General features: G+C 45.8%; 2 protein-coding genes across 9 annotated transcripts in view; both read right to left on the minus strand.

Annotated features, from left to right (window-relative positions):
• Positions 1 to 7,656, minus strand: part of TRIT1 (tRNA isopentenyltransferase 1) — a 69,319-nt gene extending 61,663 nt beyond the window's left edge. The window contains exon 1 of one of the 8 annotated variants that reach the window (XM_057500051.1): positions 7,435 to 7,656. In XM_057500051.1, the coding sequence (XP_057356034.1) occupies positions 7,435 to 7,608 (174 nt within the window). In that variant the 5' untranslated portion in view covers positions 7,609 to 7,656. The remainder of the gene's footprint in view (positions 1 to 7,434) is intronic. The other 7 variants (XM_057500054.1, XM_057500053.1, XM_057500052.1 and 4 more) reach the window with 7 other exon arrangements.
• A 7,603-nt stretch (positions 7,657 to 15,259) lies between these two features.
• MYCL (MYCL proto-oncogene, bHLH transcription factor) lies at positions 15,260 to 21,798 on the minus strand. The gene is made up of 3 exons (XM_036876591.2): positions 21,568 to 21,798; positions 20,725 to 21,229; positions 15,260 to 17,767 (listed from the first exon to the last, which is right to left on the minus strand). The coding sequence occupies exons 2-3, from the start codon at positions 21,218 to 21,220 to the stop codon at positions 17,172 to 17,174; spliced, it is 1,092 nt and encodes a 363-aa protein (XP_036732486.2). The 5' UTR covers positions 21,221 to 21,229; positions 21,568 to 21,798; the 3' UTR covers positions 15,260 to 17,171.
• Between the last annotated feature and the right edge of the window lie 2,584 nt (positions 21,799 to 24,382).

Genomic DNA, 24,382 nt, shown 5'->3' on the forward strand with positions numbered 1-24,382 from the left:
TGCTTGTGCTGAGGATATTCAATGAGATAATATATGTCAAACCTGTAGAACAGTGCCAGATATTTGTTATTATTAACTATTATTTTCATTATTATTGTTATTCATGGTGCAGTAGTTAAGAGCTTGAACTCTGGATGCCACAATGAGGGAGAAGCAGTAGTAAAGCTCCAGCTCAGAAGCAGGGCCCCAAAGGTGAGCAAAGAGACAAGCAGGCCACTGATCGGATTCAAACTTATCGAATAATTCAATAAACTACACAAGAAACCAAAACCAATTCAGGTAAGCCATACTAAAGTACATGCAGAGCGCCAAGGTGAATTCCTCTGGATTTTGAATAAAACCCAAATAACTTTTACCCCTCAAACATATATTCCTTTTTGAAGTGGAGCTGTTTCAACACCCTGCACCATGTCCCGAAGCAGCAGGGCAGCACCTGAGCCTCACAGACCTGAATCTGCCAGCCCCATCTGCGGTCTCCTAAGGTTTCCCATTCGGCCAGTAGCTATTTCTCTTTCCTTATATAACATAGGACACATGACTCCTAAGTTCTTCCATAGCTGCAAAAAAGTGAATATACATGTGCAACCCGCCCCAGCTTAATAATGTAGCCAAAGGAAAACTAAACTCACAATGGAGGTGAGGGACCTAAAAACTCATGCATAGATTTTTAGATAAGAAAACTTGAGATTCCATCTCACCCTCTTGTTAGGCTTAGTCTTTTTAAAAGATGGCCTTGGTCAGTTGTGGCAAACAGCCTCCAGGTAGCCCCCATCTCTCCTGGTTATCAGGTTTTCATGACTTGTTTCATGTCCTAGTAAAGCCACTGTGATCCACTATCCCATCTCTCCTTTCATATCCCTCCCCCCTGCATCCCAGATCTCCCTTGAGCACTATCAAACAGTCCTTTGCTAAGAAAGACTGCTCCTAAATTATACCCCAAAGCAAACAAAAAGAATGCAGAACTCCAAATCTTAGATGACACATGGCCTGCTTACTAGTCAGACTGCCAAAAATTATTTGCTTCTCCTCTTGTAGTTTTAGATAAACACAAAGGGAACTATGCTCCGATGTATGACTACTGCTTCACCACAGGACTTGAAGAACTAAAGCATTAGAGATACTTCCTCCCTATAAATGCAAATAGAGCACTTTGTTTATTTTTCTCTTGACACATAGTTGGTAGTCTGTATTTCCAAGCAGTCATTGTACATCTTTTGGCAAGTGCCTTCAAGTTTCTCAGTACAATGTTTCATCCAGTTGCAGTACAATGTTTCATCCAGTCCCTGAAGGCGATGCATTGTACCTTGAATTTACATACCAAGAAAAAGACTAAGACTGAAAAGAAACCTTCAGTATCATCTTCCTGTAATATATCAGACACTACACATGAGTTAGAAGACCCAGATCCAATTCCTAGATGTACAAGTGTATTGCAGTGTGATCTCTAGTCTGCTCTTTAATCTTTCTGTACCTCAGTTTTTCCATCCTGGAAAGCAGGGATTGTATTACCTGTCCCTCCTTGAATTTAGACTCTAACTGCTGACTGAGAATATTTATGTTCCTGTAATTTGTGGAACTCAGCTTTGGAAAACTCAGAAAATTAACACAATTATTGTTTCTCACTTTTGTTACACCTGCCATTCAGAAATCCATAGCAGAACGCAGCAGGAGTCCCTAAGCAAGTAATCCCTCAAAGGGCAGTTCTGACTTCCCACTCATTTCTCAAAGAGGGGAAGGCAAAAGCCAGGCAGAACCTTAAGATAGTACATGACTACAGAAGTTAAGTCATTCTCTACCAGGCTCCAGCACAATATTATCACCTGGACATACTACCCTTAATAGTCCACTGTGGTTTTACCTCAAAGAAGCTACTTCAGTACTTAAAGCATTTATTTAGGCAATGTTTACAAAAGCAAGCACTTAACCTGGGTGGGAACTGCTCTCATCCAGGGGTTGCCTTGGTATGACCTTACAATAAAGGAAGGACAAAGAGCTGATAAAACAAGTACAAGGTGCAAGACAATTTACGATTTAAGACAAGTGTTTCACAATCCTTTTCAAGTTACTAGTACACTTGAGAAATACAAAATTCCAGACAGCATTCCAAAAGGATTATTAAAATGCAAATAGGTCAACTTGGAAACCTGAAAGTGTAATTTATAATTATCGCACTTTTTATTTGGTCACCTTTTGGTCTGTTTAGTTGTTAACCAAAGGAGTTTAAAGCTCTATTTAGGCTCTCCATAAGGCCAAGTTTCCCCTTTCTTTGTTCCAGTAAACATCTTTGGTATCATTAAATTACTGGTATTAAATTATATCCCTTAGTTGTAGCAAGTTTGATCTCCCTAGGCAATGCACTATGGCCACCACTCAGCTCAACACTCCACTTGACAGACATCACTATGAATTCACACTATGATTCACAATATGAATCCTAAAGTACATTTTATATCCTGACCCAAACACAGCATACTCATATGAAAGAAGAGTGGCATACAAGCTAAGAAATACTCTCTAGTGATCGAATCCCAGAGTTCCTGCCTCACCTAAAGGGGATGGCTTTGTGTGGACTCGGCACTAGGCAAGCAAAGTAGACACCTACACTCACCTCCAGGTACCCTGCTCACTATGACCTTGGCCTGTTTTCTTAACTGTGAAATGATAACACTACCTACCTTACAAGGTTAATGTGGGATAAAAAAGCGTTTGTAAGCATTTTATAAACAGTGCTATATAAATTTGAGTTATTATTATTATTCTGCTTGTGGATTTTCTTCAAACTGAAAATGCTCTTTAAAGGAGTTGGTGATCAAACATTAAGAATGTCATTTTGCTTACCAAAAATTGAATCAACCTCAGGTTACTGAAAAACATAATTTCCTTCCATTGGCTAAAAAACAAGTGAAGCAGCACTACCCTAACAGGGAAATGTGGTGAGGTAAGATAGAAATAAAGAATTTTATATACCTACAGTGAATGAAACAGAGACTTTATTTCATTATTTGTACCCAAAAGTAAAATCAAAGGTCAAAGTTTTCCAGTGGGAACCAAGAGGAAATTTTGTGAATATTCACAGTATAATCAAAATTAAACACAATCTACAGCCAGTTCAGAAAGCTCAATTATCTTCAAGTTGTTTTGCATACATCAATTAATCCTCATGGTATCCCAAAGATGAAAGAAATTTAATTTTCATATTCTAGTTATTTATAACTGAAGGGCCCCCACCCATAAGATGGCGAACCTCCTGCTTCTCTTCCGGGTCCTCGGTTCCCACCGGCGCCACCTGAAGCCCAATCACCCCTCGCCCCCCTTATCCCAGCACCTAGCCAATAGCCACCAGCCCCGTAGAAGTAACACCACAATCACCCCATGCCCCTTCCTATATAACCCAGCACCTTTCCCTAATAAAGCGGAATTCTCCGGTGAATTGCTGCTGTGTGTCGCTCCTTTCCTTTCAATAACCACAGGAAAAACCTGAGTGTTTGAATGTATCAAAATGTGCTATTTAATAAGGCAGGTCAACACATATTTCATCAAAAAATAAGGATCTACCATAGTATCAGCACTATATAAGACACAAAATGTCCCACTGATAAAGCCTATTTTATAGCCAGCAAGACCTCTAGCAACCTCAACCCTAAAGTGCATAGCTATGAGTAAAGAACATTTCTGAGAAATGGGTACTAGCTCTTACAGAACTATATCCAACCATCATTGGCAGAACACACTACCTTACTTAAAAATAGATGTAAAATTAAGATGATTGAGAATACTCTCCTGACAAGGACTATGTTTGGTATACAGCAAAGAGTAGGTAACGGAGGGGAATAAGGAGCAATGTGTTATTTTAAATATGATGGTCAGAGAAGACTTCAATAAAATGACATCTGAGTAAAAACCTGAATAAAAGAGGAAGAGAGCCAAATGATTATGTAGAAGAGATTCCACCAGGCAGAGGAAACAAGTCCAAGAGTCCTGAAGTAGGGTCATACTCATACTTGTTGCATTCTCCACACATACACTGGACACCTACCCACTGATCTCCTTGGACACCCTGTTGCCACTCCCACTTGTACCCCACCAAATCTTCCTTGAGGTTCACCATTGTGGGTAAAAGTGTAACATTTCCAGAATATCTCGCCTGGCTTTAGTACATCTGCATATCAATAGGCGTTCAGAGGTGGAAAGAAGTATGGCTTTAGTGCATTTGCATCATTCCTCAGGGGTGGAGAGCTCATCTCCATATCAATGGGTAATTACCTGGGCAACAGAGGGCTTATCTGTGCCTGAGAGGTGAGGTATAAAGAGCTGGTTTTGCTTCTGTTGGAGCAGCAAAGAGAGAAGGCCCTGGACTGCAGTTTTATAAGCAATAAACAGATTTTAAACTTTATTGCTCCCTTTGACTGATTTTGGTTTTAGAAGTATTTTCCCCTGGGATTTCCTCTCCCCAGACTTAAACCATTGTCTCCCAGGCACACAAACCAGAACCCTAAATCACATTGTGTGCACTATTCTCTTCCCCATCAGAGACCAATTCACTATAATGTGGTACCTTCAAAATGTTACAACTTTCTCTTCCCCTCCATTCCTACTAACACCACACCAAACCAAGATTATATAAATTATAGAACATTAAGACTGGAATGGACCTTAGATATTATAGGTGTAACTGTTAGGCTGGAGAAAGGAAAAACAAGGACATGCAAACAGAACAGAGAGATGCCATAGGGGGAGAACAGACCAGACCCTAAAGTCCGTGCCGTATATGGAAAGGGGACAGCTCTCCCTGAATTCCATCCTGATGTGCCAACTAAGATCCGGATGTCAGCCTCCTCCCTCTTGGAAGGAAAAAAGTTTCTAGTTGGCTATTATGTCACCTTTAGCCAATCATACCTCTCAACAGCCCCCTAAGATAGTTTGCCCACTCCTTCCCCTCCTAATCCCTCATAAGCGCCCCACCTCCCTAACTGGGCGTGACTTCTCTGAACTCTGGCAAGGCCACAGAACCTCACCCGGGGGTATTTAAATAAATTACCTGGCCCTTTGTTGCCTCTTCTTTGCCTGCTTATTTCGGCTAGAATTTACCTTACAGTAACTTCATCTTAATGAAACCCATACTACTCAAGTCTCTGAAGTATCAGGCCAAAGATCTATTATTATACCATTGTAAGTCCGGGGAATGGAAATCCCAGGGAAAAATACCTCGAAAAACCGAAATCAGTCAAAGGGAGAAATAAAGTTTAAAATCTGTTTATTGCTCACAAACTGCACTTTGGGGCGGTTTCTTTCTCCAGCTCCAGCAGAAGCAAAACCAGCCCTCCCCCTCACCTCTCAAGTACAGATAAGCCCTCCCTGGCCCAGGTAATTACCCATTGATATGGAAATGAACTCCCTCCACATGATGCAAATACACTAAAGCCATACTTCTCTCCACCTCTGAACGCCTATTGATATGCAGATGCACTAAAGCCAGGCGAGATATTCTGGAAATATTACAATTTTACCCACAATCATACTTGGATTTTTTTATATGTCTCTCCCACACAGCCCCAAATCTAATTCATCATGCATTCTGCTCATGAATAAGTCTCACATACTGCCTTCATCACGGTATTCATCCCCCATTCCACAATTACCCACAATACCTCCACGATATCTATTGAAGAGTCTCTCTTCACAGTCCTACATACACACTATGCCCATTTCACCTTCTAAATCTTCACTCATGTTCCTTCGACATAATGCCTTTTCTTATGTTTTATCTGTATCTTATCTATATATTATTTCTTATCTATCCCAACTTCACTTATATTTCAAGTCCCTTTTCCGAGAGCTTTTCACGACTATATCAGCCTTCATTGATTTCTACCTTCACAGAAATTCTAGGGTTTATCATAATATCTAACATATTATGATATGTTATCTGCAGTTTTATAAGCAATAAACAGATTTTAAACTTTATTGCTCCCTTTGACTGATTTCGTCAAACTGGACACCTCCCCTCCCCTCCCCACCCTGTCCATCTTGCAGAAGCATCTTTAAATATCTCAGTTCAAACATTTTTTAACTCTGCTCTGTTTCATGTTTAGCTGGACTAAAACTCCTTGAGGGCAGGGATTATGATCTTGTCTCTCCAAAAGGCCTTGCAGAAAACAGCACCTACCATATTTTCGGCATTATGTGCTATATATTGTTTTAAGTGTTTTACATACTTTATATCATTTAATCATCACAGTAATGTTGTTATTGATATTATTCTTCCTATTTTACAGAAGAAGAAACAAAGACACAAGGAAGTTTGTCTGCAGTTGTCTATCTTAGAAAAGATGGGGCTGGAATTGAGCTCAAGTCTCTCTCCAGAGCTGCCACAAACTAGAGGTTAAGAATAAATATTTATTGAATTACCCAGACCGTTTCATATAGGTATTGTCATGTTACTCCGAATAAACTAATGAAGGTAGAAACCATGTCCAGAGGTTTACAGGGTACAGTGGGGACCAGGACTGCCCCTCCTTGCTGAGTACCCATCAGGTGCTAGATTCAGGACCAGACATTTCATTTACTCTTTGAAACTCATCAGCTGTAAATTCTCTTCAACAAATAGCGTTTGCAATAATTCTTCCATCAGAGATTTACCCAAAATGTCACCCACTCTCAATCCAAACACAAATGCTCCCAGATGCGATGTGTAATACACTCCTGGGTTTCCCCCTGGCTCAAGGACAAAGCCTTGTGACTCCTATCAGCCAGGATGTTAAAAATCTCAGCTTCAACAAGCATTTACCTTCAGGAATAGCCACCTTGCTCTTCATTCTAACCCTCATGATCTCTCTTATTAAGCACCAGAGCCTGTGAGGTAGGTATCATTTTTCTCCACTTTACAAATAAATAAAATAACTCTCCCAGAAACGACATTGTTAAGGTTATGTGGCTGACTCAGGACTAGGATCCAGGTCTCCTTACTATCCACCCTGGTCCATTCCCTCAACAGACACTCATAGAAGGTAATCCCAGTGTTGCTGAACCCTCTAAATAGCAAAAGTTCTGCAATTATTTTCATTCAAGAAGTATTTATTGGACGCCAGTATATCAACCTTGTAGGTTTCAAATACCATCTCCTCCACTTATTCGCTAGGTGACACGAAGAAACTCCTTTCGTCTTCCTAGGTGAAGTCCTTCATCCGTAAATTTAAACAATTATAGTACCTACCAACAGTAACGTCGAAGAAGTGAGATGATGCAAGTGAAACACCTGGCACTACGTCTGGCATATGGTGAGCGCCTAATAATTATGGATTCCCTTTACCTACCCCTTCCGCCCACAAGCCCCGAGGTTCACCCACTACCAGCATGCGACAGGGTATCCACTCGGCTAGAGGCTGCACGCGGTCCCCGACTTTCACAGGCCGGAGGCCAGTCGCAGTGTCATACCTGCATGGAGTCAGCGCTGACGATCTCGCCACCGAGCCGCTGGCCTAGCTGTAATGCCAGAGTGGATTTGCCGGTGCCCGTGGCCCCGAGAATCACCACAAGAGGCAGCGTCCGTTGCAGGCCGCGGAGTCCAGGACCAACAGGAACAGCCCGCGCGGCAGCTACGGCCGCCATCTTGAAGACATCTGCGCTTGCGCAGGACAGCTGTCCCCATGGCAACCGTCAATGCGCCTGCGCGGACCTAGGGCTCGGTGGTGGAGGTGCTAAGGGGCGGCAGGACCCAAGATCCCCAAGATTGAGAGGCTCCCAACATGACTGCTATCATCAACTAGATGGTATTAGAGCCTCAGCAATTTCTTTTCTTATGTGTGGGATGGCAGTCCTATTTAAAATAGATCTATCATTATTATTCTTCCTTCACGGCACCCAGTTCTTTTCATAGCACCAATTACAATATAAAATTGTATGTTGACCTCTTGTCTATCTTCTGTCTTCTACTCCAGCTATTCCAAACAGGCAAGGAACAGATTCTGCCTAGGTCATTGCTGTATCTCCAGTGCCTAGCTCAGTACCTGCTACGGAATAGGCACCCAGTAATTGTTAAATGGAGAGGAGGATGGCTTGCCTATCTGGGGCTGGAGTCAGTGAGCTCAGAGGCATGGCGTTCTCCAGGATCAGAACTGCCCAGTTCGCAGGCAAGGGCAGCTGCTCCAAAGTTTTCATTTCACATGCATATTCAGACACAGTCAGAAGGCAAGACGAAATTTTCTATCTCCTTAGCGAAAGGATGCAAGAGATGGGGTGAGTATAGAGAAAAACAAGCAAATAAACAGCTCACACACATACACAAAAAAAGAGGAGGAAATATAAGGCAGAAAGAATAAACTAGTAGCAACCCTCAGATTAAAGTGGGGGTGGGGGAAAATCAGGGCTAGAGAGGACTGGAATTCAGGAGACACCGGAACCTTTAAGAAAGGGCTTTGGAATCAGATGAACCTGGGTTCAAATCCCAGCTCTGTCACGTACTAGCTGCTGCATGACCACACGCAATTTACCTCACCTCTTAGCCTCAGTTTCTTATCGTTAAATATAACTCAGTATTGCCAGAAGGAGGAAATGAAGTGCTGTCTGAAAAGTGCCTGCTGCAGTGCCTTGGCATATAACAACCATCATTTGTTGAATATTTTTTATTATAGTGGTAATGCCCCACCTGCTTCGTTAAATACGTAAGAGCAGCAGTTTAAGAGCAGAGAAATTTTCAGTAATTTGTAGAAGTGCCTAAATATCTATTCTACTAACCTCCTGTTAGCCAGTTTAAACGTTAGTTGATTACTTTCTCCCTGAGATTATTTGGCTCTGCCTAGCTCTCAGGTCAGATCGTCAGGATTCCTTGGGCCAGGGGAATCACCCCTGGAAGTTTAGAGCACATGGTAGGCCTTCCTGGAATAACTCCCAATACATTTCTCAAGCACTTGGATTACCATTGGCATAATGGCCACTCCTGCAGACCCGGCCTAAACCTTGTAGCTATATATATTGTGTGGAGAACACCAGGTCCTAGGGTCTCCCCCTACCTCCTTTTCTCAATCCAGCTGCTTTGATCAAAAGCCTTGTTCTCTCCAATTTGTGGTACCCACCTGGGGCTGGCTTTAAAATCCAGATGTGTGGTCACATACTGGCAGACACTCTCACATGATGGTTGTTAACTGTAGAGCTTTTTGCCTGGAGACTTTCAGAGGGTACGGTTACCATGACAACCACCAGAAAGATGGCAGGCCAGATAAATGATGCAAATAAAGCAAAAAGAAGGTTAGTTTCCTGATGACAATCTGACCATGACAGAGTATGCCCACTCACAGATGGGAAAGCACCATCCAAGTCACAATCAGGTGACTGTTACTAGAGAGAGAAAAAAGAGGGGAGTGGAATTTACCACTGAGAGACTAGAAGAGGCAGAGGCTGGTTACCAAGGCAACTGGGGAGAAAGGAATGAAAAAATGGAGCTTCACCACAGCAGCAGAAAATTGCTTCTAGCCAAGCAACACGGGACTGTTGCTATAGAAACAGAGAACAGGGATCCTGTAGACCATGGGGAGATTATCACTGAAAAGATGAGCAGGAAAGACTCCTAAATCAGAATGGAGCCCATGGTTCAAAACAAATGAGAAGTGAGAAAACCATCATATCATTTCCATTCATTGTAATTTTACAGTCCTACCAAAAGAGAATGGGAACATATTTTTTTAAATACCTATAAGCTATACTATTTGTACCTCTGTTTGTCTCCCCAATGATCTTCTGAATTATACTAGGAATAATTCCTGTGAGATAGTCTGTCACTTGAAATCCTAATTGGAGATTAAGTTCAAGGGAAAATTCAGAAATTGAAGTCTATGACTGAGAGTTAATAAGTATTTCTAAAAAAACAACATAAACCCTCTAAAGGGAAGCTTTGCAAAGTAGTAAGGAGACAAAAGGGGGTCCTGAAAGCTGTTTGTAGTCATGCCCAGGTATCAGCACTGACCCCTTCTTCCCCTTCCATGAGGCCAGATGGAAAAGTAGCTCAATCTATTCTGAAAGATAGCTCAAGAGGAAAGGGAGTCTCTCGTTTCAAGTGTCTGTGTATATCAAGAGGTAAAGGATGCAGAAGCCCATCTCAAACACTGCTTATAGATTATTTTGTGTAAAGAATTTGTAGTTTAAAAGGCCAAAATGCTGGGATAGTTTCAGTCAGTAGGAGCATATCTAAAATGCAGGAATGAGGTACTAGGATTCTCAAATTACTTGGAGAGTAATAATTCTTTGCCTGCCCTTCACAAAGTCCAGAGCCAGCCACCTAATTGTTACCCCCAGTGTGTGTTGTACCCTAGGCAGGGTACCTCACCTTCTTCAGGAAATTGAGAGCAGTACATGGGGTGGGGTGAGCATGGGAACATGGCAGAAAAGGAGAAAGGGACATGTGCAGAAAGGTAGAAGGGAAATCTGGGTGATGACACATTAGTGTTTATTATATTATTTCCTAAGCTCTGTATTTTTAAATAACTTACTTAAAAGATGTTTTAGAAAAAGGAAGAAGCATAGGGAGAAAGCCAAAGGTGAAGCCATAAGCGTGGAAGGGTTGTTCAGAATGAAGCATCCAGAAAGCTCATTGAAGATGGAATGCTAGAGGATGCTGTGACAGTCAGGACACCAGGAGGAACGTGTCATGGGAGGCCTGAAGTATCTGTTCCCAAGGTGAAAGAGCAAAGTCAGGTCGAAGACAAACACTAGCTTTTGGGAACAACCCAAGGTGCCTCTGCAGCCTGACCCCTAATATTAATTTGGTACCCCAATTAAAAAATATTCCCTGCAGGAGTAGATCATGGTGAACTTGGTGCCTGTTTTCATTTCCTGGGGCTGCCATAAGAAATTAGCAAGATCTAGTTCTGGAGAGCAGAATTCCCTAACAAAGGTGTCAGCAGGGAACTCAGTTTCAGCCATCTCCTCTCAGAGAGCCTGCCTGCCCACAAGGGATGCCTGAAGGCTAAGAAATCAGAGTGAGGAAGGTGCAGAAGGGGAAAGATGCAGAGCTGTCAGAGGTCCTTTCCTGTTCGAATGTCATGACTCTTTCAAGCCCTCTCCTCTACTTCTCTGGCCCTTTTCTCATGACTTGGCATTTGGGGCTTTCATCATCTTCTTTCCTGATGAGTTTCAAACCTGTATCTTCATGTCAAACCCCTCTTTAAAGCTTCTGTGTCACATTTTCAACTTCCTGTTGGGTGCTCTATTTTGAATGCCCATATCACCTCAATCTCATTGTGTCCCAAACCACAATCAGTTTCTTTCCCTGACTTCCCTATTTCAAAGAATCATAGACTAAGTTTGCTATTGAAAGTATCCTCTTAGATTTCTAGTGCAACCCCTCATTTTGTAAAAATGAGAACACCCAACCAGCAAATCAGATTTCTCCCCTTTTCCTAGATTCCATGCAACCTTCCCAATCCCCTCTCCCCCAAAGATATTCTCTTACCTCTCTCCTCTTCACCCCTGGTACTTCTAGTTCCAGTTAGTCACAGTATCACCAACAAGAACTTTCTTGATGACTCCAAAGGGCTCTCTTCCCCTTTTGAGGCTTGTGGCCCTTGTCTGAGACATAGATTGCCTTATTGTGTGAACGTGTTTGCATGCTCAGAAACTTCCCTAAGGAACCATAGCTTCCTATGTCATAGCTCTTACTATGTGACAGGCACTGTTTTAAGTGCTTCACGTATAATTTATTTAATCTTCACAACAGTCTTATGAGGTTAACATTCTATCCATTTAGAAAAGGAGACTTCTAGGATTCAGGGAGATTGGGTGATTTTGCCCAACATTACACATGTAGTAACCCCAAGTCCCTGTTCTTAGCCACTATACTATACATCTATACCACCTTCTGTGAATAATTTTGTATCTCCACAGGACCTGGCTCCAACCCCTTATTCCAATGCTTTTCTAAGTGTGACCTCAGGATTCCATCTCCCTGCTTTCTTGTCAGCAATGTAGATTCCTGGCCCTGACCTACTGCCTCAGAGTCTTGGGGGTGGATAGATTCTTTAGATAACACTCAGGTTTAAGAATCACTGCCTGAACAAAGTAAGTATTAGAGACTTTGATGAATGAATGGAGTCAGTTGACTCCAGTTCATTTTGAAGACACCACAGTGCCAAGTAAGGACAAATGAGGGGCCATATATGCAACAGCATCACAGATTCACAGCTCCTGGCAGCCATGGGTCATGGGATGCTGTGTATCAGTCAGAGGCTTAGGTCTGGACCCTCCATTCCTCCTCTGCCTATCTCAGTCTCCCAAAACTGTGTCTACTCCTTTCTTGATTTACTGCCTCTTGGGACATCAATATGTACATTCCAGGTTCCTTAAGTACTCCTGGGAAGTTTCTTATTTTACCACTCCCTTCTATCACTTTTCAAATATGACTAATCTGTATTCTAGGTGTGGCTTGTTAAATGGCTTAAATAACATCTAATCATTTACTGAGCACTTGCTATTGCTCACAACCCAATGAAGTAGGTGCTATTATTTGTACCTGTTTTACAGATGAGGAAACCGGGGCTGGGAGAGATTAATAATTTGCCCCAAATCACACAGCTGGAAAATACAGGGCCAGACCTGGAACTGAGATCTGCTGGGTGTGGGAGACCACTTAATCATACTGCTTCCCACAAGTCTAAAGGTGATCCAACACTTCCTGGGTACCTGCTGGACCCATGGCACTGAATCTAAGTATTTAATAACTCACCTGATTAGAGACTTTAAGGATATATTTACATTTCCTCACAAAAAGAATAGTAACATTAATACAGTTGATTCCTTTGGCAGCAGTTCAAATAAAGACATTAACAACTGCCCACGGGCTTAAAGTAGAAATGCCCACAGCCCCATGAAACTTTGCTGACACATTCAGACATCTCCCCTTCACCCCTCCCCAGTTACCCAGTCATCAATCATCTCCCAGCTGGTTATCTAATCCTTAGAAAGAACCTCTCCCTCCTATCATCTTCCAGATCAACAAAGCCATCCCCATCCCCCTCTACTCCTTCTCCTAAAGTGAGTATCCAGGAATATCCTGATCCTGGGGGCACTTTGGACAAATTGCACATTTAAGATAGTTCAACCTGTCTCAGGCCTCCAAAATACCTACCAATTAGGGCAGGTATGAAGCACACACTTTTGCCTTTGTCTAATAGAGAGAATTACCTTTATTTTCTACACCACATGTCTTCTGAGCTGCCCCTTATTGTCTATGTCTATGTCCCTGAATTGGGCACATAGTCCCGAGGTATATTATTCAGAGACAGACCTAATTTGCAGAAATTATCTCCAAAATCCAAGAATAAACTCCTAGCTATTTTCAGACAAAGATAAGAGGTAGGAGTCTGTAAAAAAAACAAGCTAGGAAGGAGCTTAAAATACTTCACATTCCAGAAACACCCTCCCTTCCCCCCAGGAGATGGCTTTATTCCCACTCCTTTCTCAGCAGTCAACTCAAAGCTGAAGCTTGGACTCAGGCAGCTGGTACTAGTTGTGTGGGCTTAGACAAATGACTTAAATTTCTGAGCTTCAGTGTGCTCATCTGTGAAATGGGGCTGACACCACCATCCTGTTCTCTCCAGCTTATTGTGAGAATTAAGATGTGTGAACAATTCATGTACCAAGGAATCCCTACCATATTATGGAGAGCCCAAGATACATTCAATGTCTAGTATAATGAGAGAAGTTGTATAAATTAGTCTCTTGACAAATGGCCTCAAAAAAGGATGAATACCCAAGGAATAGAGTGACTATAACTTAAAGTGGGAAGTGGCATTTTAAGAAAAGAGTAATCTAAGTCTCTTTTTATCATACAGCTACTTATGAACTGGATTTGGTGACCTAGGGGTAGTAGGGGTCAAGTGGAAGTTTACCTGACAGGGGACTGGGTTTGGGATTCTGATTTTGTTATGTGACCTTGAGGAAGAAACCTCTATGGACTCCAGGACCATTTGGCAGATAGTGCCTACTTAACCAGGCTCAGATGAAGGTCACTTTGTAAACTGTTGAATTTATAGTAGTATTGTGACTTTACTCAGGCTCTGTAGGAGAGCAGGCAGGCAATACCCACGCAGGTCTCAGTTATACCGCAGGATTAACTAAGGCAAAGTGGCTTTTTCTCACCACAATGCCTATGGCCTTTCTGAACAGCAACTGTTTTCCTTTCACAGTCCCAGACGGGGCCTCTCTGGGGCAAGACTAACCCACCCAGCCCTCAAATGCAGCAGAGTGGCTGGTCATGGAACATTTGTTCCACTTCATTTCAGGAGTGGCAGGCCCAATGGCCCCAAGTAGAGACAGTCCCAACAAACAGTTAAGTGATGGAATGCCATGTTTACCTCCTCCACACAACCGATGCTAACAAAACAAGCTGATCATTATTATGCAATGTTAAGACCCCTGGCTGTGGAGATAAGAAGAGCTGGGTTAAATCCCAACTCATTTACTTCCTAGCTATGTGTGTAACCCCGGGCAGTTTTGTTTCACCCTCAGAACCTCAGTTTCTCTTCTGGAGCGCTGGCACAAGGCATGATATGTAGGAGGAAGCAGTTTTCAAACTTCCACTGAGGTTCTCTGAGGCCAGGAAGCAAACTCAGAAACAGAGGGCTTAGACACAGGCAGTACTCTGACAGACACAGCTATTATTATAATTCTCTCCCTTGCATTTACGGCAAGATTATGAGAACTATAGGAGGGAAAGGGAACCTCATTTTCTCTCGTTCACTGAGGGATAAAGAAAAAAAACCACAGTATATCGCAAATTCTCAAAAGAATTTCAAAAAAGGCATCCTGCAAAGGGTCATCAGACCACTAAGGTAAGAAAAATAGCACCCTAAAGAATATAAGGCTTTATAGTTCAGAAAGTGGTTTAAAGTCCACTACTTCATTTAATACCTGCCAAAAATGCCGTGAAGTAGCATGTGTCCCCATTTTACAGATAAGGAAACTAGGGCTCAGACAGGCAAAACCAAAGGCACAGAACAAGTAAGTGGTAGAACTAGGATTTCAAGCCGTCTGAAGTACAAATTCGGCACTCTTTGCAATTCACAAGAGAATTTCATGTTCACCAAGTACACCAAGTACTGGGCCTACATTGTATAGACGTGTCTGAAATGGCATTTCAGGAACCCAAAGTGGAATGACCAGGTTAGCAATGTGGTTAGAAAAATGCAACCCTGTGGATCACTTGGGGCTACCCTGAAATAGTTTTCCTTGGTTCAGGGGGCTCAGTTTGCATAAGGTACCCCCACTCCGACATGTTTGAGAAATCTTTTATTAGATGTCCCAGAAGGCAACATTTTAAAATCAGGCAATCTTAAGTCACAACTAAATACAAAATTTCAGGTAAACTTGCCTTTCAAAATAAATCAGACTCTTGCAAGAGGAGAATTGCCCGAGAAATTTTTCTTGTACAAAAACACCACCACTTTGCAAAAGGCATACAAAAATACAGTATAAAAAAAGGAAAAAAAAAGACTGCTTCCAACATAAGACCCAACAGCAGCTTATAAAACACAAGCGACTCAGGTGATACAGCTTAACCTACATCCCACCTGTTCTCCAATGACAGTTCCAGAAGTCGGCTGGCTCCCCAAACCCATGCTCCAGAAGGTAGAGAGGTTTTTTCAAACTTCCACTGAGGTTCTCTGAGGCCAGGAAGCAACCTCAGAAACAGACCATCATGCATAATAGGTTTGGAAGTAGCAGCTGGCTTTCCAGAGCTACAGAGTGCGCTACCATCCTCCCCTCCCCCACTCTGAAACCCTGTTGCCAGCAGGCACCTGTTGCCCAGAGCAGAGTCCTGGAGGGGCCCGTCTAGGCCAGGCTAGGGGCTCCTGAGGTTTGGGTCACATGACACCTGTTGGATTGGATGCCTTTCCCAGACCACAAGCTGCACCTGGAGTTCACTTGGAGGTACCGAGTCCAGCTGGGGCAAAATCCATCAAGGTCTGCTAAGCGGAGCTCCTGGAAGACCCTTTAAAACCCACCAGGAAGGTAGTCCACCTTCTGGAGTGCTGCATGAGTTCCAGCAACTCTCCCAGTAAAAACTTCAGTAAGGCCCAGGTTCTGGGAAAGGGATCCAACTCATGTCAGGAGGCTACCTGGTGGCTGCAGAGCCAGCAAGCTCCTTGGAGTTGTAGGATAGGTTTACATGGTGCTAGTAGAACCTCAAACTTATCAGTCGGGAATTGAGATGAGAGGGAGATGGCAAAGAGGAAGTGGTACAATTCTCCCTCCTGAGGTGCCTAACATGTCTTGAGAAGAGATTCCAAGATGGAAAACACCTGGTCATGTAACATGTTCTGGCGTGGACTCCAAGCCTTCCCAGAATCCATTTCCTTGGGTCTTGGGGAATTACTTCTGACCTATGGGAAAGGGATATTATACAGCCCATTGCATAACAAAGGCAGAAGGAAACAAAGTCCTTATAAGGACAGAATAGGCTCTCCCTCAGAGGACAGGGACCAGAGGGCTTTGAGAAAAAAGATTTAGAGGCCAAGCTCTTTAAATGTTCTTAAGGTTGCAGCATTGAGAATGGGAGGAAGGTTATCATCTGACATCATAATATATATATATTAAAGGTTTCCAATTCCTCAGCTACTGTAAAGTGTCTGATAGTGAGGTAATGGTCCATGTTGACCAAGTCTGTGAGCTTGTCTTCACCCAAGACAGCTCGTATGTCTCCTGGAAAAAGGAGCCTCAGGGAGAGCTTCCAAGCCCAGCTGTCCTTGCATCACCCCAGAGACACCAGTGAGAGCATCTTTTCCCAGCCTAAAGCTCATCTGGAGTGTGAGATTTCAAGCAAGCTGGAGCCCCTGGCCTCAAACAACGTCCACCACCTGTTGCATAGCATCTGTCAGGCTTTTCTTCGGAGCTAGTGATCTAGGCAGACCCCAAGTCTCCTCAGTCAGCTGCCTGCCTGGGAGCCAAAGGTGCCAGGGAAGACACAGCACGCCCATGAGTCAGGGAAGAGGGAGAACTGGGTTTCAAGGTTTCCGAGAATGCAAGCCCTTATTGTATGTGCACCGGCTGCAATGCATTCTGGGGATCTACTGTTCGGACTGTCCCACCTAACCAGAATGTGCAAATTACTAAGGGGAAGAGGGGAGGTTAAAAAATAAACTTGAGTCTTTGTCAGACAGAAAGCAGTCAGGCTTTTTGGTCAGTTAGTAGCCACTGAGGTACGCAATTCTTTTCTGCAGCTGTTGCTGCCGGCATCGGAGCTGCCTCTTCTCTGTAGCCATCCTCTTCTCAGCCCCCACCAGCACTTGCAAGTATTCCAAAGCCTTGCTCAGGATCACTACTTTGGGGGCCTTAGAGCAGCTGGCCAAAGTGGGTACCTGGTCCCTCAGGGCCAAGAACCTCGAGCGGAGGTCGTTTCGCCTTTTGCGTTCCAGGAAGTTGTGGTTCTTCCTCTTGGTCACATCCTCGGTGTCCGAACTGACAGGTTTAGGGTGGCAAGACTGGGGAGCCTCACTTTCTACTGGTGGGGGGCTCACAATCTGTTCATCTGCTTCTTCCTTTTCCTCAGGGGCCTCTCTCTCCAGAGCCACTTCTTGAGGGCCTCTCTCTGGAGCCCCCCCTTGGGGACAGCTTTCTGGAGGAAAACGGGCAGCATAGTTGTGCTGTTGCTGATGGATGGAGATGTGGAAGTGTTTCATGCAGGGGTCCAAAGGGTCTGCTCGCACTGTGATGGTGACTGGCTTCCGTACACCCAGGGACTGTCTCTTCTCCACTGTCACAACGTCAATTTCTTCCCCTTCTGTCCAAGAAGAGAGATCAAGAAAAGAAACACACCCCATGAGAAACACATACACAGACCTTTGCCGGGGCTTCAGAATGAAGGTGACATTTTCCCAATTTAGATATAAACAAAATGAAGTGGAGAGAAAGACAGCTGATTCATCTGTAATGGGGTAAGGGCAGCGTGGAGGAAAGTAGGGGAAATAAGCAAAAAGGAAAATATTCTCCAATTTCCTTTTGCACAGCAAGGCTTAGATAAGAACAAAAGGCAGACCCAAGCCAACAGCCCCAGTCTGCACAGACTCTACCCTCCCCCACAGAGGGAACGGAGAGAAAGAGCTATGGCCTGGGACAAAGTTTAGCTATAAAGATCTTCCCCAGTCGGGCTCTTTCATGCTCCATCAGAATTGTAAATGAGGGGGTCTGTGGGCAGGGTTGCCCTTTGTTCCTGCCCAGCACAGCCTGCACTTGGGGAATTGTTACTTTTCACAAGTTATAAATCCTATTATTCTCCCACCTCTCTTCTGCCATCCCTTTCAGCTGAAGATTCAGAGAAGGGAGGGCTACAACCCATTCCTCCTCACCCTCAGAAGGCAGGGAAAGTGTTTCCCTTCCCTTCGGAGTGTTTTGCTCATGGTTTCAATGGGTTTCTAAAGTCATCCATCATTTATAGGTCACCCGCCCCACCCCCTTTCCTGGACCAGAAGGCTGAATTTGTAATCGCGGGTGGGCAAAGCTGCAGGAACTTCACAAAGGTACCAGCGACCATTTCCAAGCTACCTATGCTGGGGGCCGGAACTGAGTGGCAGGGGCATGTCCCGATACGAGGGCTAAAACACCTGGGACCTGGAGTCACTAGGGCATGTCCCCATCATTCCCTGGCTCGAAGGTCTCTAAGGCTATCCCAAACAGGAGAGAGGAGCAATTAGGGGAAAACCTTCCTGCTCCAAACATTTTACAGCCCCCACGTAGAAGGTCACCTTAATGCATTTCAGTCTGGCAACAGAAAAAGCTCAGTTCTCGGCCTCTTTTGCATATCAGGATGCAAGAGACCCTTTGTCAGGAAGGCTTCCATTGTGTGGACAATCGCATTATTTTTCCATTAATAAAACCTGACCATTCAGCCCTCCTGGCCCCAAGGCCTGTGATTGGTTGGCTAAGCTGTGTTTGGAATGCTGTTTTACCCAACCCCTAGCCCCAATTGGCTGAGCTTTGCCGTCAGTCACTCTCCCCACCCCCCTCATTGTTTGCAATCTGTTGCATTTTGTTCTGGGCCATGTGGCCTGTGAGTGAACCAGGAGCCTACAAACAGGTTCAGGTTAAAGGGCAGGTCAGAAAATGATTCCGGACGCTTCCCCATTTCCCACATCCCAAAGCTTTAATATTTCAGTGGTGTAAACCTCATGGCTGGGAAGGCTCTGCCTAAGGAAGAAATAATATTAAGACACCATTCTCTTTTTCATAGAGTAGTGTCTAACTCTATTCGGACAAGGAGATGTCCTCAGCTGGGCAATCAAGCCCAACCCCATCGCAAAGGGAGAAAAAACTAAGACCCAGATCAGCCAAGTCCACACATGACCTAACATTTTGAAACTCAAATTAAGATCTCCAAACTCCCAAATCAATGCTCTTCCCACTCTTATCATTCCATAAGCCTTTGTAGAGATACATCTTTATTGATTTCTTGATCTCAAAACTCCCACTTCAGCCATTAAACAAACACAAGCTCTTAGCGTAGAAAGCAGGTTAAAATTGATCTTAACACAGTGGACCGAAAAAATTGACTTTTAATTTTTCTTGTTACCCTTATTTTTTCCCCTCAAGTGTATGACAACTTCCATGCCCCATTCCCCAGTTCCCTCTCAAATGGCCATGTCAATGTTATTCTTAAACTACAGTGAGTTTTTTCTGTCCTGATTTAGTTTTCAGTCTGTATCCTATAAAAGTACCTTCTCCAGTATTGCACAGGGACAGAGGTATGAGGTAGGTTAGGCTAAGAACAGCTACTCTGGTGGCACAGGATGCCCAAGTCTGCCCTTAGTGAAGCTTACACTTGCATTGAGGCCTGGGGAGGGGCTGGCACTCCGTATTCCTGACCCCAGCACCTAACCTTGGGGACCTCTCTCTGGCACAAAACAGGGGCCAGTGAACATTTGTTGAATGCAAAGACGCAGCTAAAGCCCATAGATGAATTGGGAAGGAGGTAGAGGGACACCTTTCCACCTCAGGCCAAAGCAACAAAGCCAGGTGTAGCCCTTCTCACTTTAGCTACCACGAAGATCCTCTAAACATCAAGGAAGAAGTACCTGGTTGCAATGGAGGGTTGGGCAGAGGCTGGTTAGATGGCAGGAAGGTGATTTCCTAATTATAAGCCTCAGATTTCCTGTTAATGGGGAGAGTTTAATCCTCAGCTACCTGTCTCCTAGGTGATGGTATACGGGTGCACAAATGTTAAGGGGTGGGAGGTGCAAGGGGAAGGTATTGGTATTTTAAAGTTAAATAGACAGGAGACCAGGCTTTTTAAAGGATGAAGGCTTTGGCTTTGTACAAAAGGCTCCTCAGCTTCTTTTCTCCCTAAGGGAGTGTGAGTTACCCACAGAAAGAGCAGTAACAAAAACTTCAAGCTTGGAGTCACCCTTAAGGGACCTCTTCCAGCCTCCAGAGGACAGAAATCCCCTACAGTCCAATCCCAGTATTGTCCTCCCTAAGCGCCAAGCCTCATCCTGTCTCCCTTGTCCCTGGGGCTCCAATCACCATCAAAGTGGCTGGCTCCCACGCCACTTCTTCAAGCTGTTTACTAACACACCCACGTGCCAGACAGACACCGCTGGGGGCTACACCGGCAGCTTCAGCCAGAGAAAGGAGGAGGTGGCCAGAGGGCTTAATTAAGAAGACTAGTGCCTGACCTCGGGCAGCTGCGGAGTTTGGGCCACCCAAGGGGTGCATCCCTCTTGGATGGCCCGGGGCGTTCCTTACCCGAGTCACTTGGGCTCTCAGACCCCGAGCAGGCCTGGGTCTTGGGCTCGCCGAGCGGACAGGGGGCAGCCGGCGCCGGGTTGCTGGCTTCGAGGCTAGGACTGCAGTCCGGGGCGGCGGGCGCCTTGGGCGGGTTCCCCCGGGACGCGCCAGCGGCGAGCCGGTCGCTCACCACTCTCTCCAGCCGTTCCCGGGCCGAGAAGCCGCTCCACATGCAGTCACGGCGAATGATGGAGGCGTAGTTCCTGCCCCAAGCTTTCGAATGGCCCCGGGATTCAGCCTCATCCCCGGCGCCCCCTCCGGGCCACGGCTCCGGAGGACCAATTCCAGAAGCCGGGTCCGCGACGCCGGAAGCCGAGCCCCAGGGTGGCGATGTGGGGGGCGATGGCACCAGTTCGAATTTTTTCCAAATGTCCTCGCTGGGCGCCGTGGAGCGGTAGAAATCCTCCCCGCAGTCATAGTCGTAGAAATAGTGCTGGTACGAGTCGAAGTCCATGTCCGCTCCCTGCGGGAGGGAAGGGGGTTCGTACTGACTGGGGTGCGGGCCCAGGGAAGGAGTCCGCGGGCCCCCCAGCACAGCCGGCTGCCAGGCTCTCGTCCCTCCCCAGCCGCCCAGCTTGCAGTCCTCACCCTTCCCTCGGGTCTGGGGAAACCCGGCCCTGGATCAGCGTGCCCAGGGAAGCCGCTCACAGCGCGCGGACTAGGCTAACGGGGAGCGAGTTCAAAGAAAACTTTGCCAGCACCGCCCGGAGCGCAGCTCTCAGGGCCCGCTGGGGCCGAGCGGGGGCGCGCGGTGCCCAGCAGGCAGCCTGTAGCCCGCCCCGTAGCCGCCCGTAGCCTCACCTCGCTCCAGCTGTTCCCAGACCTGGAGCGGACCGGCTCCCCGCGGGCTCGGGGCAGCCGGGCAGCCCGCACACTTGCACATGCGCGCCACCGAGCGCGCGCCCCGCACTCAAGAGCGCGCCTTCCGCGCTCGTGCTCCCCCTCTTGCTCGCGCACAGAGGCCCAAACGCTCCTGGAATCGGCGCGGGAGCGCGAGTTTGCAGGCGCATTGTTTCCGGCTGCCTTATATCTCGTTGCGCGCCCCGGGCTCTGGAACCGGAGGCGTACCCTACGGGAAGAGTCCAGCCCAGGTCCCGCCCCCTCCCGGCAGCCGACAGGTGGGGGCGGTGGAGTCTCCACCTCATCCCTCCTGGCTGCTCCCTGCCGCGCTACTCAATTCCCCGTGCTCCCCAAAGTGATTGCACGCTGGGGAGCGCAGGGCAAGCAGCGAGCTGATTCAGCCCGAAGGTGGCCTGCTGGAGGCGTGACTCTTTAACGAGGCCCGGGCGGTCCCCAGCTGGTCGAACTGAAGCCGCTCTCCGCGCCCACCGTGAGCTGGGGAATATGGTTACTCCCCGCCCCGCCCCTCGAGCCTGCTTCTCAGGCTCCGTTCAGGTGCTTCTGGCGTGAGCAGCGGCACCTCCACCGCGCCGCCTGGCGGCCCTCAGCCCTGAACTGGAGATGGTTCCTGGCACCGGCTTCCGCACCGGCTGGCCCGTTTCTTCAGCGCGGTGATCCAAACATGGCCCGCAGAGAAGCGAGATGGGAAGATTCCGGCCTCGGGAGCCTGAAACTTAACCTTCTGTTTCAGTTTTATCTATAAAATGAAGGGATAGTAATACTCACACGATTGCTATGATTTTAAAAGGTAGCGTAATATGAGGAAGGGAACTAGGCCAGGAAGAGAGGCAAACAAAGACTCAGCCCCCGGTGCAGGTGTAAGAAGTTTTTCCTCAGGGTCCAGGCTAGGACTGAGACTCCTCTCCCTCATGCCACCCACAAAACAGGAGCTCTATAGGAGCTGTAGTAGTAGTAGTAGTAGAGGAAAGAGAATGGGGATTGGGAGTCTGGAAACTTCAGTCAAGTCCATGCTTTGCTACTTGTTAGCTGTGGAGCCAAACCATTGGAAGCCTCAGTTTGCTTATCTGTAAAATGGGAACACTGCTTACAACAGCATCTCTGGCCAAGATGATGGATATACAAGCTCTTCGTGTCATCTCCTACACAGACTACCTGTGGTAGGAGAGGCAAGCTGAACTATACCAGTGTTTCTATTTACGCCAAGGGAAGTAACTTGGGATAGGAGACAATACATCTAGAATATTCTACCTGGCATTCAAGTTCTGGTCTACACATTAGTGGCCTAACTTCCTGCTGTTGTTCTCTCCCCACCCCGCCTGCTATTCTGTGGTATAAGAATAATTCCACCCTGTTGGCCTCCCAGCAGAGGGCAGTAAGAAGTCCAAGCAGTCACTGTGTTTGGAGCATGGGATACAAGGTGTGAGGTGATCAGTGGGCTGGGAGAAAAGACAGGGAAGATGACCCCCTCAGTTTTGGAGATGTTGGGTCTAAGGTGCCTGTGGGCCATCTCTGAAGGTAGCCACAGTTCTTACTAGCTTTGGAACCTCAGTACCTAGAAGAACTTCTGGCAGATATTTGTGAACTTAATGAGTACTCAGCCAACCAGATTTTATTCAGACAGTGTGTGTGTCCTGCTTTGTGCTGAACAGAAGGCACAGATCAAAAAGTTTCCAGGTTCATTGCAGCCACGAGACAGAAGGATTGGAATTGCCTTTTAGTAATTTGTTCTCTGGTCCACAGATGTCTGAGATGGTTGCTGTACCAGTCAGGGTTCTTGGTTACAAATGACAGAAAGCAATCCTAGATAAATTTAAGTATAAAATTATTTTTTTAGAAGGATTTTGGATATAGAATCCACAGCAGGCTGGGAATCTATGCTTGGGAAAATGGATCTTCTTTCTCTGTAGGAGAGCCCCTCCCCATGGTTCATTGTAGTAGGTGATATCCAGGGGCATAGGTGGCCCCACCCCAAGGACTAGAATAAAGGAAATCAAGTTGTCCTCTGAGAGGCTACTCTTTCATCTTGCACACTTTGTTTAATGTCTGTCTTCCTCACCAGACTGTAAGCTCAATGAGAGCAGAGACAAATGCCAATCTTGTTGACCTCTGTAACCCCAGGGCTTAGTATAGAGTCTGGGACATCATGGGTGCTTTGTAAACATGTTGACTGCTTGGGCACAGGCCACTAATTCTCTAAAGTAAAGATTTGCCAACTGGCCTGATGAAACAGAGTAACTCTCAGGCTATTATTGTAGACTGTAACGTGAATAATTGCATTAATTAATGCAGTTAAAGAAAGAGGTCAGGAGGGGTCTGGATAGCCAGTGAATCAGAGAGCAAGGAGAGTCACCAAGGCAATCACCAGAGTGTTTCTCTAGCACTGTCTGGGGATGGGGATGCTGGTCCAGGAACAAGGGAGATAGAGGCATCATTCTTTGAAACCCAATTCAACTGCAACTCACTTGTGCCCTGGATCACCAAGCAACCTGCTGAGAACCACACTGTTCCCACAGGGAGAGGATGCACTCATCAGTGAACAAGAAGATCCACTCTTCTCCAAAACCCTGCTTCCCCTTACAACTTAATGAATTGGCATCTGGTTTGAAATATCAGTCTTGTGAGCCTGGTTAATGTGTATCTGTTCCATAGAGATGCTGCTGCTTTTAGGGCTAACAACTCCAGTTTCTGGGGTGATGTCTGGACCCAGGATGGTGAAGAATCCCTCAAGGTAACAAATGCTACCCTAGGGATACTC

This window comes from Manis pentadactyla, chromosome 4, assembly GCF_030020395.1.
Source record: "Manis pentadactyla isolate mManPen7 chromosome 4, mManPen7.hap1, whole genome shotgun sequence".
Taxonomy (NCBI): domain Eukaryota; kingdom Metazoa; phylum Chordata; class Mammalia; order Pholidota; family Manidae; genus Manis; species Manis pentadactyla.

Bases quoted from the DNA above. Each gene is read 5' to 3' on its own strand.
- MYCL (XM_036876591.2), bottom strand. From the start codon at position 21,220: ATGGACTTCGACTCGTACCAGCACTATTTCTACGACTATGACTGCGGG. The intron at 17,768-20,724 runs GTAAGGAACGCC...CTTCTTGGACAG, and splicing joins TGAGAGCCCAAGTGACTCGG to AAGGGGAAGAAATTGACGTT.